We start from the raw sequence: 11,192 nt of genomic DNA, 5'->3' as shown, positions 1-11,192 counted from the left end.
CATCAAGATTTCTCTTGTTATCAGCCGAAGCTAATCTTTATAACAGTCGTTGGCCGTTGTGGTGACGATAGACTACCTATGTAGAACACAGAAGTATTCGCAGAACAGTTAAATCTGGATGTAATGAACCTTTATGTAACGACTTCCTGGATTTAACGAAGTTTTTCAGTTCCCCACTCCCACCTTCATTGAAGACCTCTATGTAACGAAGGAGTTGCGACGCTTAACCTGGATGTGACGGGTTCGCTACACTGATGAGTCAAGGTTTCGTGCCCTTTTTCTGAAAAACTGGCTGGCGAAATGCACTAATTTAGACAATTTCGCCCGCACCTCAATCTCTCATGCGTTTCCACGTGTGAGTTCGGTGTCATTTAGGTGCTAAGGCCTGCCTGTTGGCGTGTAGTCGCCTGTGTCGCCTGATATATGTGTTCATGGATGATTTCCGATGAATAAATATGGAGAGGTTTGTCTTTCCAAGTCAAATCTCGCAATTGTAAATGCCGTCTCCACCGGCGAGTAGGAAGAACGTCACCGCCCGGTAGACTGTCGCAGCTAGCATCCCTTCAGCAATTTTGGCTGCAGAAAAGAGCATGAAGTTCGCTAAAAGCCGCCCTTTCAGCATCAAGAGCAAAAAACCCTCGAATGCTACTGCCCTGTCTTGTCTTTATACTAATATCAGGAGTGTTCTACCCAAATGTGATTCGCTTCATGCCCTCAATGATACCATGGAATGTAATCTCATTGCTCTAACCGAAACGTGGCTCAGTGCTTCAATAAGCGACTCCGAAATTGAATCTGCATTTCCTAACTTTGGCATTTTTCGCTGCGATCGTTCTGGTAAACGGGGCGGCGGGGTACTGATAGCTGCTCACAGCAGCTTACAGTGCTCCGTAATAAACGTTCCTTCCCCACTTGAACTGCTCTTTGTGCGCTGCAATTCGTCCTATCCCCCAATTACCATTGGTGTTTGCTACCGCCCGCCCGACGCTGACCATTCCTTTGTCATTCATCTGCATGAAGCGCTTCGTTCTTTAATTTCTTCCCATCGCCAGGCTTCTTTTCTTTTGTTCGGCGATTTTAACCTTCCAGCAATCAATTGGTCAAATCTTGCAGCGTCAACTCTGAGGCATAACATAGAAGCTGATTTTGTTAACACGTGCCTCACTTTTGGTTTAACTCAACTCGTCACAAATCCGACAAGACAGACGGACCACACTTCATCGATCCTTGACCTTGTGCTTTCATCTAACCCAGAAAGCGTTTCGTCTATTTCATATCACCCAGGACTATCGGACCACTCTATCATCCACGTTTCAGTTGAAGGCGATGTGCCCGTCCAGCCGCGAATTAGAAAAACGATAACCTTATACGACAAAGGCGATTACGGTAGTATGAATGCGGAACTTGAGGATTTTTATGCAGATTTTGTTCCAAACTTTTTTGACCGTTCTGTTGAAAGTAACTGGTTACTCTTCAAAAATAAATTAGAGACTCTAATAAAAAAATACATCCCCACTATTTCTGTGACTGAACGATCAACGTCTCCCTGGTTTAATAACTCACTTAAGCGCCTTAAGAACAAAAAGAAGCGGCAATATAAAGCGGCTAAAATAAAAAACAATGCTAGTGCTTGGGACAGGTATCGCCAATCTGAGAAACTTTTCCTATCGCTTTCGGCTAAAGCTAAACGGTCTTTCTTCTCTACATCTCTGCCCACCATGCTACAGAATAACCCTAAACAATTCTGGAAAGCAATAAATCCCAACCATTCAAAACCCATCTGCTTGTATGACGAACATAATTGTCCGATTCCAGTGTCTGATGTTGCCCGTCAATTAAATTCTACCTTTTGCTCGGCGTTCACGAAGGAGCCCGATACAGAATTACCGAACTTTCCTTTCTACGATCACCCAATCATGCCCGGCATTACCTTTGAGGCTAACGGTATCTTGAAACTGATTGAATCGCTCAAGCTCACTTCTTCATCAGGCGTGGATGGCATCAATTCCAAAATCCTCAAAAATACTAAACACATATCCAGTATTATACTCTCGCTCATTTTCCAACAGTCGCTATCATCTGGAGTGGTCCCGCAGGACTGGAAGGTGGGCAAGATCATTCCAGTACCAAAAAAAGGTAATCCATCGTCACAAAACAGCTACCGTCCTATTTCGCTTACTAGTATCTCGTGTAAACTCATGGAACATGTTATTTATTCCCACATTACAAAATTCTTAACGTCCCTTAACTTTTTCCACCCCAATCAACATGGCTTTCTTAATGGACTATCATGCGACACCCAGTTAGCTTTATTTATTAACGACTTAAGTACTAACCTGGACAAGAATGTACCTGTAGACTCCTTATTTCTAGATTTCGAGAAGGCATTTGATAAAGTCCCACATAACAGATTATTTCTAAAGTTATCTCGTCTAAACCTTGACCCCGCTGTATTTGCTTGGCTGCAAAATTTTCTAACTAACCGTAAGCAGTTTGTATTCGCCAACTCACACTCTTCTAGCCTATCTCCCGTTCTCTCAGGAGTGCCTCAAGGAACAGTTCTGGGACCCTTGCTATTCCTAATTTACATCAACGACTTGCCAACTAATATCCAGTCTAACATACGTCTTTTCGCTGCTGATTGCGTCCTATATCGTCCCATCTACAACAGCAATGATAATATAATTCTCCAGCGCGACCTTCATATTATTAAAAATTGGTGCGATACATGGTTAATGTCTTTAAACGTCACTAAAACTTCAGCAGTGTCATTCCATCGCAGGCCGGCCTACATTTCGCATTGCTATGTAATTGGCAATTGTAACGTTTCGTCTGTAAAAACCTATAAGTATCTAGGCGTAACTTTAACCCAGGATCTTACTTGGACAACTCACATTACTAACGTGACCAATGATTCCAATCGCGTTCTTGGGTACTTGCGCCGAAATTTACGTTTTTGTTCTACATCCGTCAACTTGCTAACCTATCAAACACTTATACGACCTAAACTCGAATACGCATGTGCAATCTGGGATCCCCACCTTTCTAACTTATCTAATACACTTGAATCTGTACAAAACCGTGCGGCAAGGTTTATTTTTTCGGACTATTCCTATCGCACGAGCGTCACTAATCTAAAAAGTCAAGCTAATCTTCCTCTACTAGAAACAAGGCGCAAAGTTAGGCGGCTCTGCTTGTTTCATAAGTTTTATCATTCTCGAACAGCTCCCAACGTCATTAAAGAAGTACATCGTCACTCTGACCGCGTCCACCACCCATTGGCTGTTTACCCAGGAAAGACGCTCACCTCTGCCCATCAGAATTCTTTTTTCATAAAATCAGCCAAAGACTGGAATGACCTTCCCGCCGAAGCCGTGGTCCACTCCAGTCCCATCCGTTTTCACCAAGCCGTCGAAGAAATTTTGTACTGACTTTCAACCACTGTATTATTAATGTATGCCCACCCCTCATGTAAAACCCCTGTACAGGGGCCTTTGAGGTATAATAAATAAATAAATAAATAAATAAGTTTGGCTCTTGAAACGCGTCCAGGCACCGAAAAGTATCACAAAGGAAAACTGGTAGTTAGTTATGTTTGTAACTTCGGCGGCGTGTATAGTAGCAGCAAGCGCAAATCACGAAGTTTTCAAGTGTGAAATATGTCCTTAAACAAGGGCGAGTTCTGCATCACTGATGCCTAGCACATTGGTTTTGTTTCTGCTTCATTCCCGCGAAGTTTAACTTGAAACCTGCATATAACGAAATTCTGGATGTAACGAAAACATTCGAATGTTTGTCAACTTCGTTATATCCAGGTTTAACTGTATATAGTTTTCAGATGCCTGGCTGTCGTCGCACAGTGCAGTAACCTCGCTGGTTACGACAGTGGCTGCCAGCAGGCTGCGCTGCACACATGGGAGGCCGCGCGTTCAGGCGTTGTTGTTACAGTTCTGACCTGTGTGCAGATGTTTTGCCGTTCGAAAAGTTTCATCTGTTTTTTTTTTTTTTTTTTTTTTTGGGGGGGGGGGGGGGGGTTGTTTAATGCGTCAACAACGACCCCTTCTGCAGATTGACCTCTGGAAGAACTCGAAGTGAAAGTGCACAAACTGTACAACGATTGCGGTGCCCCTAAGTGTATACTTTAAGGGAATCGGGACAAGCTGACAACAGCTATAGTGCCCTCCAGTGTGTTTTGTAAAATAAGATGCAGGAACTTCATGCGCCCTTCCAAAACTCCATATCCTCTTTTCTCCACCCCCTTTTATTCCCTTCTTCCCACCTTTTCTCCAAGAGGACGTCTTGCCTCTTTCTCATTAAAGCCTATTAATCAATCAGCTCAGCGTTCACTCTGCGTCTCCCTTCTCTCTCCTGTTTTGAATGCGCTGCGGCTCAATAATGACGCAATACCAACTTGTCCATCGCTCATTTTCCCTCCATGCTATCCGTCTGCTCGGAAAATGGTCTGACCATTTGCCCAAACGCCAAATCCGCAGCATCCTACTGTTTTAGTAACCACTAAGCTGGTTGGTTATCGCAAGGGAAGAGTCGTGGACGAAGACTCATGGCGTCACCAACACGAGGGAGCTAGGCGCACTTGCTTCTCATCGTTGAGACTGGTTGAGTGTGGGTGACGCTTAAAAACGGATCGTCGCTGTTTCCTATGCGTGCATTTCCTAGCAGATGTCGAGGAAACAATTCCATCGACTCTACAGATCACCGGTGACGAGTGGGTTCCGTCTGCTTCGAAGCTTTCGCCGACAGGAGTGGAAAGAATGAGACAGGCACTTGAATAAAAATACATTTGGAGATTTATATTTCAACAGGTGAGCTACGCTACAGGAACGAGACAATGAAAAGTAGACGAGACGGGACTCGAAATAGCCATATACGAGAAAGTCGAATGTTACGGAAATGGTACAAACGAAGATAGTAAACGAAACGAATGTTACAAAGTTGAGAGGTTAACTGAAACGGAAACAGTTCAATGAATATGTCAGACATGAAAGTCCAACGATATTCACCGACAAGGCCGATGATGCACCGCTGTCCACAGGCGGAGTGGATACCTTCGAAGGGGTGCTTCCATGCAGGCCAGGCCGTCCGGTGAAGAATACGGCGGTTCGAGAACCCGGGAGCACGTTGGAGTCTTCAAAGATGCGGGTCGTCAATGAAGATGCACGCACGGGCAAAAGCCACCGCGACAGCACGACATTCGAACGAGACTGTGTTGCCTGTACACGGACGCTCCTTTTACAGCCGCGCTAACGCGGAGAAAAAAAAAACATACAAAGGGTCCGCTGCGGTCGGACTGCCTTGGGCTGCCGGTCCTCTTTCTTTCCCCCTTCTCGATGGATAAGCGCGGCTCGACACTGGCACAGCGCAGAGCGGCGGGGGTCTAATTTTGTCATTTACCTGTCGGCTAGGCGACGATTGGGCCGCGCCGGCGACCGACGCCAGGACCAGGAACCAGGAGGTTCCACAGGCCTCTCGTGGGGGAATAGGATGGAGTCATGCAATGAACTGAGCGACTGGATACCAATACTGGATGGTGTACAATAATATTAAGAACCTCTGCTATTAATATACTAGACGCGGTACGTGGAAGTTTGTGACACTGGCATAGATTTTCCTCAGCTATTCATCCAAAGGTGACTGAGGTCAAAGCGCAGCAATGGTAAAATTGGTAGAGTTTTGAATTGGAATGTTCAGGTTTGAAGCACCGAAGCTGCTACATCTGGGCTATGAGGCGCGCCTTAGCAGAGGGCTGCGTATTAATTTTGATTAGCTTAAATCTTGACACACGGGCGTCCTCGCTCTTCGCCTCTAGTGTGCCTGGGTGCACGTACTCTCACGGCAAGCTTCAAGTTATGCGGGGAGGCCGCCCTTCACGCATCATAGGCGCCGCCGCGCAAGTTAGCGACAGGCCGAAGTCGGCACGAACGCGTGCTGCGCCGGCTGCTGCGCGGCACTTCCGCAGCCGCGCCCAGCACCGCCCGGCGGTGCCCAGCACTGAAAGCGGCCTTTCCTGTCAGACGCGCAATCAGACGCGCAACCCTGACGAACTTTGCTGCCTCCAGGTGGACAGCCACGGATTCAGTTTCGGCTAGTGGCTGCGAGCCGCAATGCAACCCGCGAGACTCTATAGTCCAGCGCTGCCCTGTGAAAACGGCTACGCGCAGTCTGGTATGGCAACGTTAAAAGATGTCAGGTGGGGGCGCGGGGACAGTTCGAACTACAGGGCTCTTTAGTTCAAACGCGCCGTCAGAGTGCCGCCCGTTGGTTCCCGCTGACTTACTTAGGGGTCGCAGTGATGCCGTTCGGCCTAAGGAGGGGCCCTAATTCGGCCACCGCTCCCTGTACAAGGAATACGCGATTATCGTCCTTTAAAAGAACAATGACATGGTTCTGTCAGGCAAGGGCGGGAGGCTAGGAGACACTATCTATCCGAAACTGTTTACAGCAGTCTGGAGGGGCCGTTTCGGAAGCGTTATTCGGAGAAGGGCTGCATTCTAGTGTATCGAGAATATCTGAGCCACTTGAGATTTGCGGACTGCATTGTTTCGTTAAGGGAAGCGGCAAAGGGGATCACTTGAGAAGCAGAAACTTTACTGCATGCCTCGACGGTGAACTTAAGTCGCTTCAAAGAGGCATGGGAAGAATGATTGGAGCTACGCTTAAAAATAGGAAACAAGCGTTTTAAGTAAAGCAACCCTGGTGAAAGACACCCCAGATAAGATTAACAGAAGGAAGAGTCTAACGGACAATACCAATGACTACATGGAGGGAATGACACACGGCAATGGCAGAGGCCTTCGTTCTGCACTGGGCGTATATAAGTGCGCCGATTACGACGATGAGGAACTTTTACAGCACTGATAGCACTCCTAGTGCCAATTTAGAACTGCATCTCTGTGGTGGCGGAAGGCCCCGAAAGCACACCAGTTGTTTATAGGGGTACCCGGGGGCAGGCGCGGAAGGAGCCATGGAGGCGTATAAGGACCGATTTCAGCGACCACGCGCACAACACGTGATGCGTGTCGGCCTTGCGACGGCCTAAGGGGGGAAAACTCCAGTGGACATCGCCGAGGAAGGGTGAGCGGCTCGCGGTAGTTAATTCTTCCCCACGCGTTAGCCACCTGAAGACGTCGTGCTGTAAACCGTAGTCCGAGCCAGAGGTCCAATGCACCGCTAAGCCACCCTGTGAAGGTCGAAAAGACGGCGAGGCGATGTGGGAAAGAGCGCACAGTGCCCGCCCGCGTGTACGCTGTGTGCCGCCCATGCGACTGCGTTGCTTTTGGTTTACCGCTTTTATGCAGAGCGAAGCTTATACGGCTAGTTCACGAGGATGGCTTGGTGGGCTAGTTCAGTGTAGCATCACAAAGGGTTAAGAGCGCACAAACACGACGACGCACAAGGAAGAGAAGACAGGACCAGCGCTTCAGTGCTTGTCCTGACTTCTCTTGATTGTGTGTTGTAGTGTTTGTGCGCTGTTAACCCTTTATTATATGGCTAGGGTGTCTCGTGTTGCTCATATCCATGAAAAAAACGCCCCGAGGTCTCACGTGTCTCTCAAGTGCGAGGCGTAGGAAAACAAACGGCGTATGCGCTATGCGCTATTATGAGCACGCGGTCACCGCCAAATTTGCACACCGTTCAAAACACGATTTGCACATCAAGCTTATACGTCTGGATATGCATTTTGAGCGGATTTGTTATCGTTGATGGGCGGCATTTTCAAGATCACCAGAGTCGAAATACAAGTGAGCGCTAATATGAATGTGTCTCTTGTAGGAATTCGTCCAAGGAAAGCTCAAGGGGACTATTATTAGCTCGTTCCGTGCAATTTAATTGTGCGTCACTTGAATGCTGTGGGCTTAAATGCTCCGCTGGTCATTCACCTTCACAGAGTGGAAAGGCTCAAGTTTTTTTTTTATTTGTCGCCCCGGTATATTTTGTGGTACTGCATGACGCGGCGCCATTGTAACTGCGCGATTGGTATGCGCGGCGCAATCCTCCCGACTAGCGCGACTCCTTTTCGTGCTCGGGTTCCCCCCATTATCTGTGCAGAGAGGAGGGCGTGAGTTCAAACAAAGGTAAACAGCGCGACCATATTGCATTTAGGACTGTCGCCTCCGCGTGTTTAACAGTTCAAGCTTATGCTGCTAACCCCAAGGACGCGGGTTCGATGTCAGCCGTGGTGGCTGCTTTTAGGGAAGATGGTGATTATTGGGAGGTTTAACGCGCCGACTTTACTCAGGTGATCAGGCGCGCCGTAGTGTAAGGCTCCGGATTAATTTTTACCTCCTGGGGACCTTTAACGTGCGCCGCGAACGCAAGGGCTTTTTTTGCTTTTCGCCTCCATCAGAAAACCGGCCGCCGCGGCCGGGAATCGGACCCGCGTCCTTGCGCCCAGCGGCACAACGCCTTAGCCACTGAGCCACCGCGGCAGGCGCTTTTCAGGTGGAGGAGAGATGCGGAGAAGCCCGTGTGTCGAGATTTCGGGGCACGTTAAACATGTCGAAGGGTCGCAATTAATCCTGAGCCCTCCACTACGGCGCGCCCCTATAGCCCACTTCTAGCGGTGGCGTGGTACATCCCTCGTCAATCCAGCGTACAGTTCAAGCAGGAAATTGCAAAAAAAAAAAAAAAAATGAAAGAAGCCTCCAGACCAGGCTAGAACACCCCCTGCTCCAACGGTAGGGTTTGGTGGCACTAGAAAATTTGAAAAACGGTTTAATTAACACGCCCATTATGAGAAATAGCGGTTCTAGACTATATAACCCAGCCCTGACCTGCTGCAATCAAGCTTCTGTAACAGACCAAGAAGCAATCAGCACGAAATGCCCAAGGTTATTTCTGACATTCCTTTTTATAGCGTGCATTTGCCAACCATGAAAGTCTGCTTTTGCCAGAGATGTTCCAGTAGGTCACCTTTGCTAGCCAGTTATTTCTGTTGGGAACCAGGCCTTTATAGTGAAACGTGGGCTGCGGCTGCTACAACCAGACTGTAGCCGACAACGCTATTGAAGAAACTTTAGCGACTTAGACTGCCCTTTGTTTTATGCATTTTCTGGCATCGTATTCCCAAATACTCTGGCGGAAAAGTACGGAAGTAATAACGCATCTTTGGCTGCGTCGCGTGATAGTTTATCATGCTACACGACTATTATACGCCTCAAACAACTAGCGTTGAGGGTCGTTATATGCACATGGGATGATTTTCATATGATCAGTTCGAATAAAATCCTTCTCGAAAGATTCAAAGTCGTAAATTTTTAGCCATGAACGGACGCAAGATATTCCTTTATTTTTCAAGATTTTGTGATATCGTGCGTGCTTATTCTTTAGACTGTCTTATATTTGAATAAAACATGACCAAAAAAGTATTTATTTGAATAAAACAAGCCTGGTAAACAAAATTGGAACCTTATTGGCAAATTATAACCTAATTATTGCGTTAAAGAGTTTGGGGCATCCGGCATCGTTAGCGCAAAGCTTCCATAAAACAAACGTGTTTTTAATTGAAATTCTGCCTTAAATAAACTTCGCCATGCGTCCGGAGCCCCGCTATTGGATAGGACAGTTATCTTCTTACGGTGTAGCCTCCAACGCGTGCTGCAATCCTGCTGTTTGTATACTGCTCCTCGAGACCAGTATATGGTCCCTATAGGCTCGCAGGCATGATCTGCTCGCGGAGGTGCGTTCAGGCGACGTCTCTCACTCACTACCCATACACTGTAATAGTATTGCGGTGGAAAAAACCGTAAAATTATATCACACGTAGTTACAGCTGGAAAATTGAAACCTGGTAAGACCCTAAGTTATTGAGGAGAGTATTCACACTGCGTATACATTGCATGGCTGAGCAACTCTAACATTCCACCACATGGACTTCCAACATCTTACACGGCCCAGATCTAGCGAAACTTTTTTCTTGAAACAGAACAACCGTGCAGCGCCTAGTTTACACCTTTGGCACACACTTGTGCCTTCGCTTCGTGGTACAAACCGGCTGCAGCGCCATCACTGCAGCCTCCCGTTTCACTCACTAGATCAGCGTTTTCCGTGGACCGACCTGTCATATTTAGTACCGCATGGGTGCCCATACCTTTGTCGAACCAGAGCCCGAACGCCCGGTGGTAGAGCTGCGCGAGTACCGCCCAGAGCGCGGCCGCCAGCGCCGCAGCCGCCGCCGTGCTCGCCATAGCGCCTCTGCAAGGAGCGCCCTGTGGGCGCTTTTATCCGAGACGCACGCGACCTCGGCGAGACGAGGCACTCGTGACGCCCGATTAGCGACAGCCGCTCGCGCGCGCGCAATCAGGTGCGTACCTGGGCGTGATCACAATCGGGCACGGCCGGCCGCCTTGTCGACTCTTCTTCGGTGTTGACTGTGCGCAGGACACCCAGAAGAGCGGCATCTCGCGACCATCCGCATTGCAGTGACTGGTGGGGGCAAAGTGCAGCTCTTTTTACAATGTCTCCACGTGCACCATGTTGATTTGATTGACTCAGGGGTTCAAAGCGCTGAGGCCGGGCTACCAGGTGCGCCGAAGTGTAGGGCCCCGGATAAATTTCGAACACGGGGGGTGCTTACGGGCGTTCCGTTTTTTGCCTCTGTGAAAAAAGCAGCCAGGGCGTGGGTCAAACCCACCTGCTTGCTCTCGACAGCGCAACCGTTAAACTACTGTGCCACTCACTGCGGCGGGTACGTGAACCCCGTAAGTTATGGTCTATATGCTGTCGGCGAGGAAATATTTTCCGAGCGCGAAAAGGCAAGCGCGAAGAAAGAAGCACGCGGGATACTCGCTGCTTGCTGTGATGCATCACTAATCTCAGATGATGTAATTAGACGCAGGACCACGATTGACTGCGGCACGCGGGAGAGCCCAGTCGCACACGAGCGGTCTCGCAAGAGCTGTCGCACAGTCGCATAGCTTTGTGGCTGCGCATCGTCATTTCCCTTCTCAGACAAAGTTGGCCGGAGCAGAAGCTTGTAACAGCCTCCTAGGAGGCTCATTCTCAGTGCGAGAAGACATCTTGCATGCGGACGATGCATGGTGCAAACCTTGTAAACACGACAAAAAACCCAATACTAACGATGGGACTGACATTGTCGCCTTGAAGTGCTGCTTCCACCTTCGCGACCTCTTTCTGTAGTTTATTGAGGCTCCTACTGCTTTGATTTTGCTCGG

At 48.4% G+C, this 11,192-nt stretch overlaps 1 protein-coding gene across 2 annotated transcripts in view; it reads right to left on the bottom strand.

The window, feature by feature from the left end:
- The window catches only part of LOC144176035 (rifampicin phosphotransferase-like), a 241,241-nt gene extending 230,975 nt beyond the window's left edge, over positions 1-10,266 (bottom strand). For both annotated transcript variants that reach the window (XM_077705142.1, XM_077705141.1), the window contains exon 1: positions 10,109-10,266. In XM_077705142.1, coding sequence (XP_077561268.1) covers positions 10,109-10,205 — 97 coding nt within the window. In that variant the 5' untranslated portion in view covers positions 10,206-10,266. The remainder of the gene's footprint in view (positions 1-10,108) is intronic.
- Positions 10,267-11,192: the final 926 nt, after the last annotated feature.

The sequence above is a fragment of the Haemaphysalis longicornis genome, unplaced genomic scaffold (assembly GCF_048455015.1).
Source record: "Haemaphysalis longicornis isolate Haplotype H1 unplaced genomic scaffold, Haemaphysalis longicornis Haplotype H1 scaffold_3, whole genome shotgun sequence".
Classification (NCBI taxonomy): domain Eukaryota; kingdom Metazoa; phylum Arthropoda; class Arachnida; order Ixodida; family Ixodidae; genus Haemaphysalis; species Haemaphysalis longicornis.
This window is presented reverse-complemented; position numbering and strand designations above follow the sequence as displayed.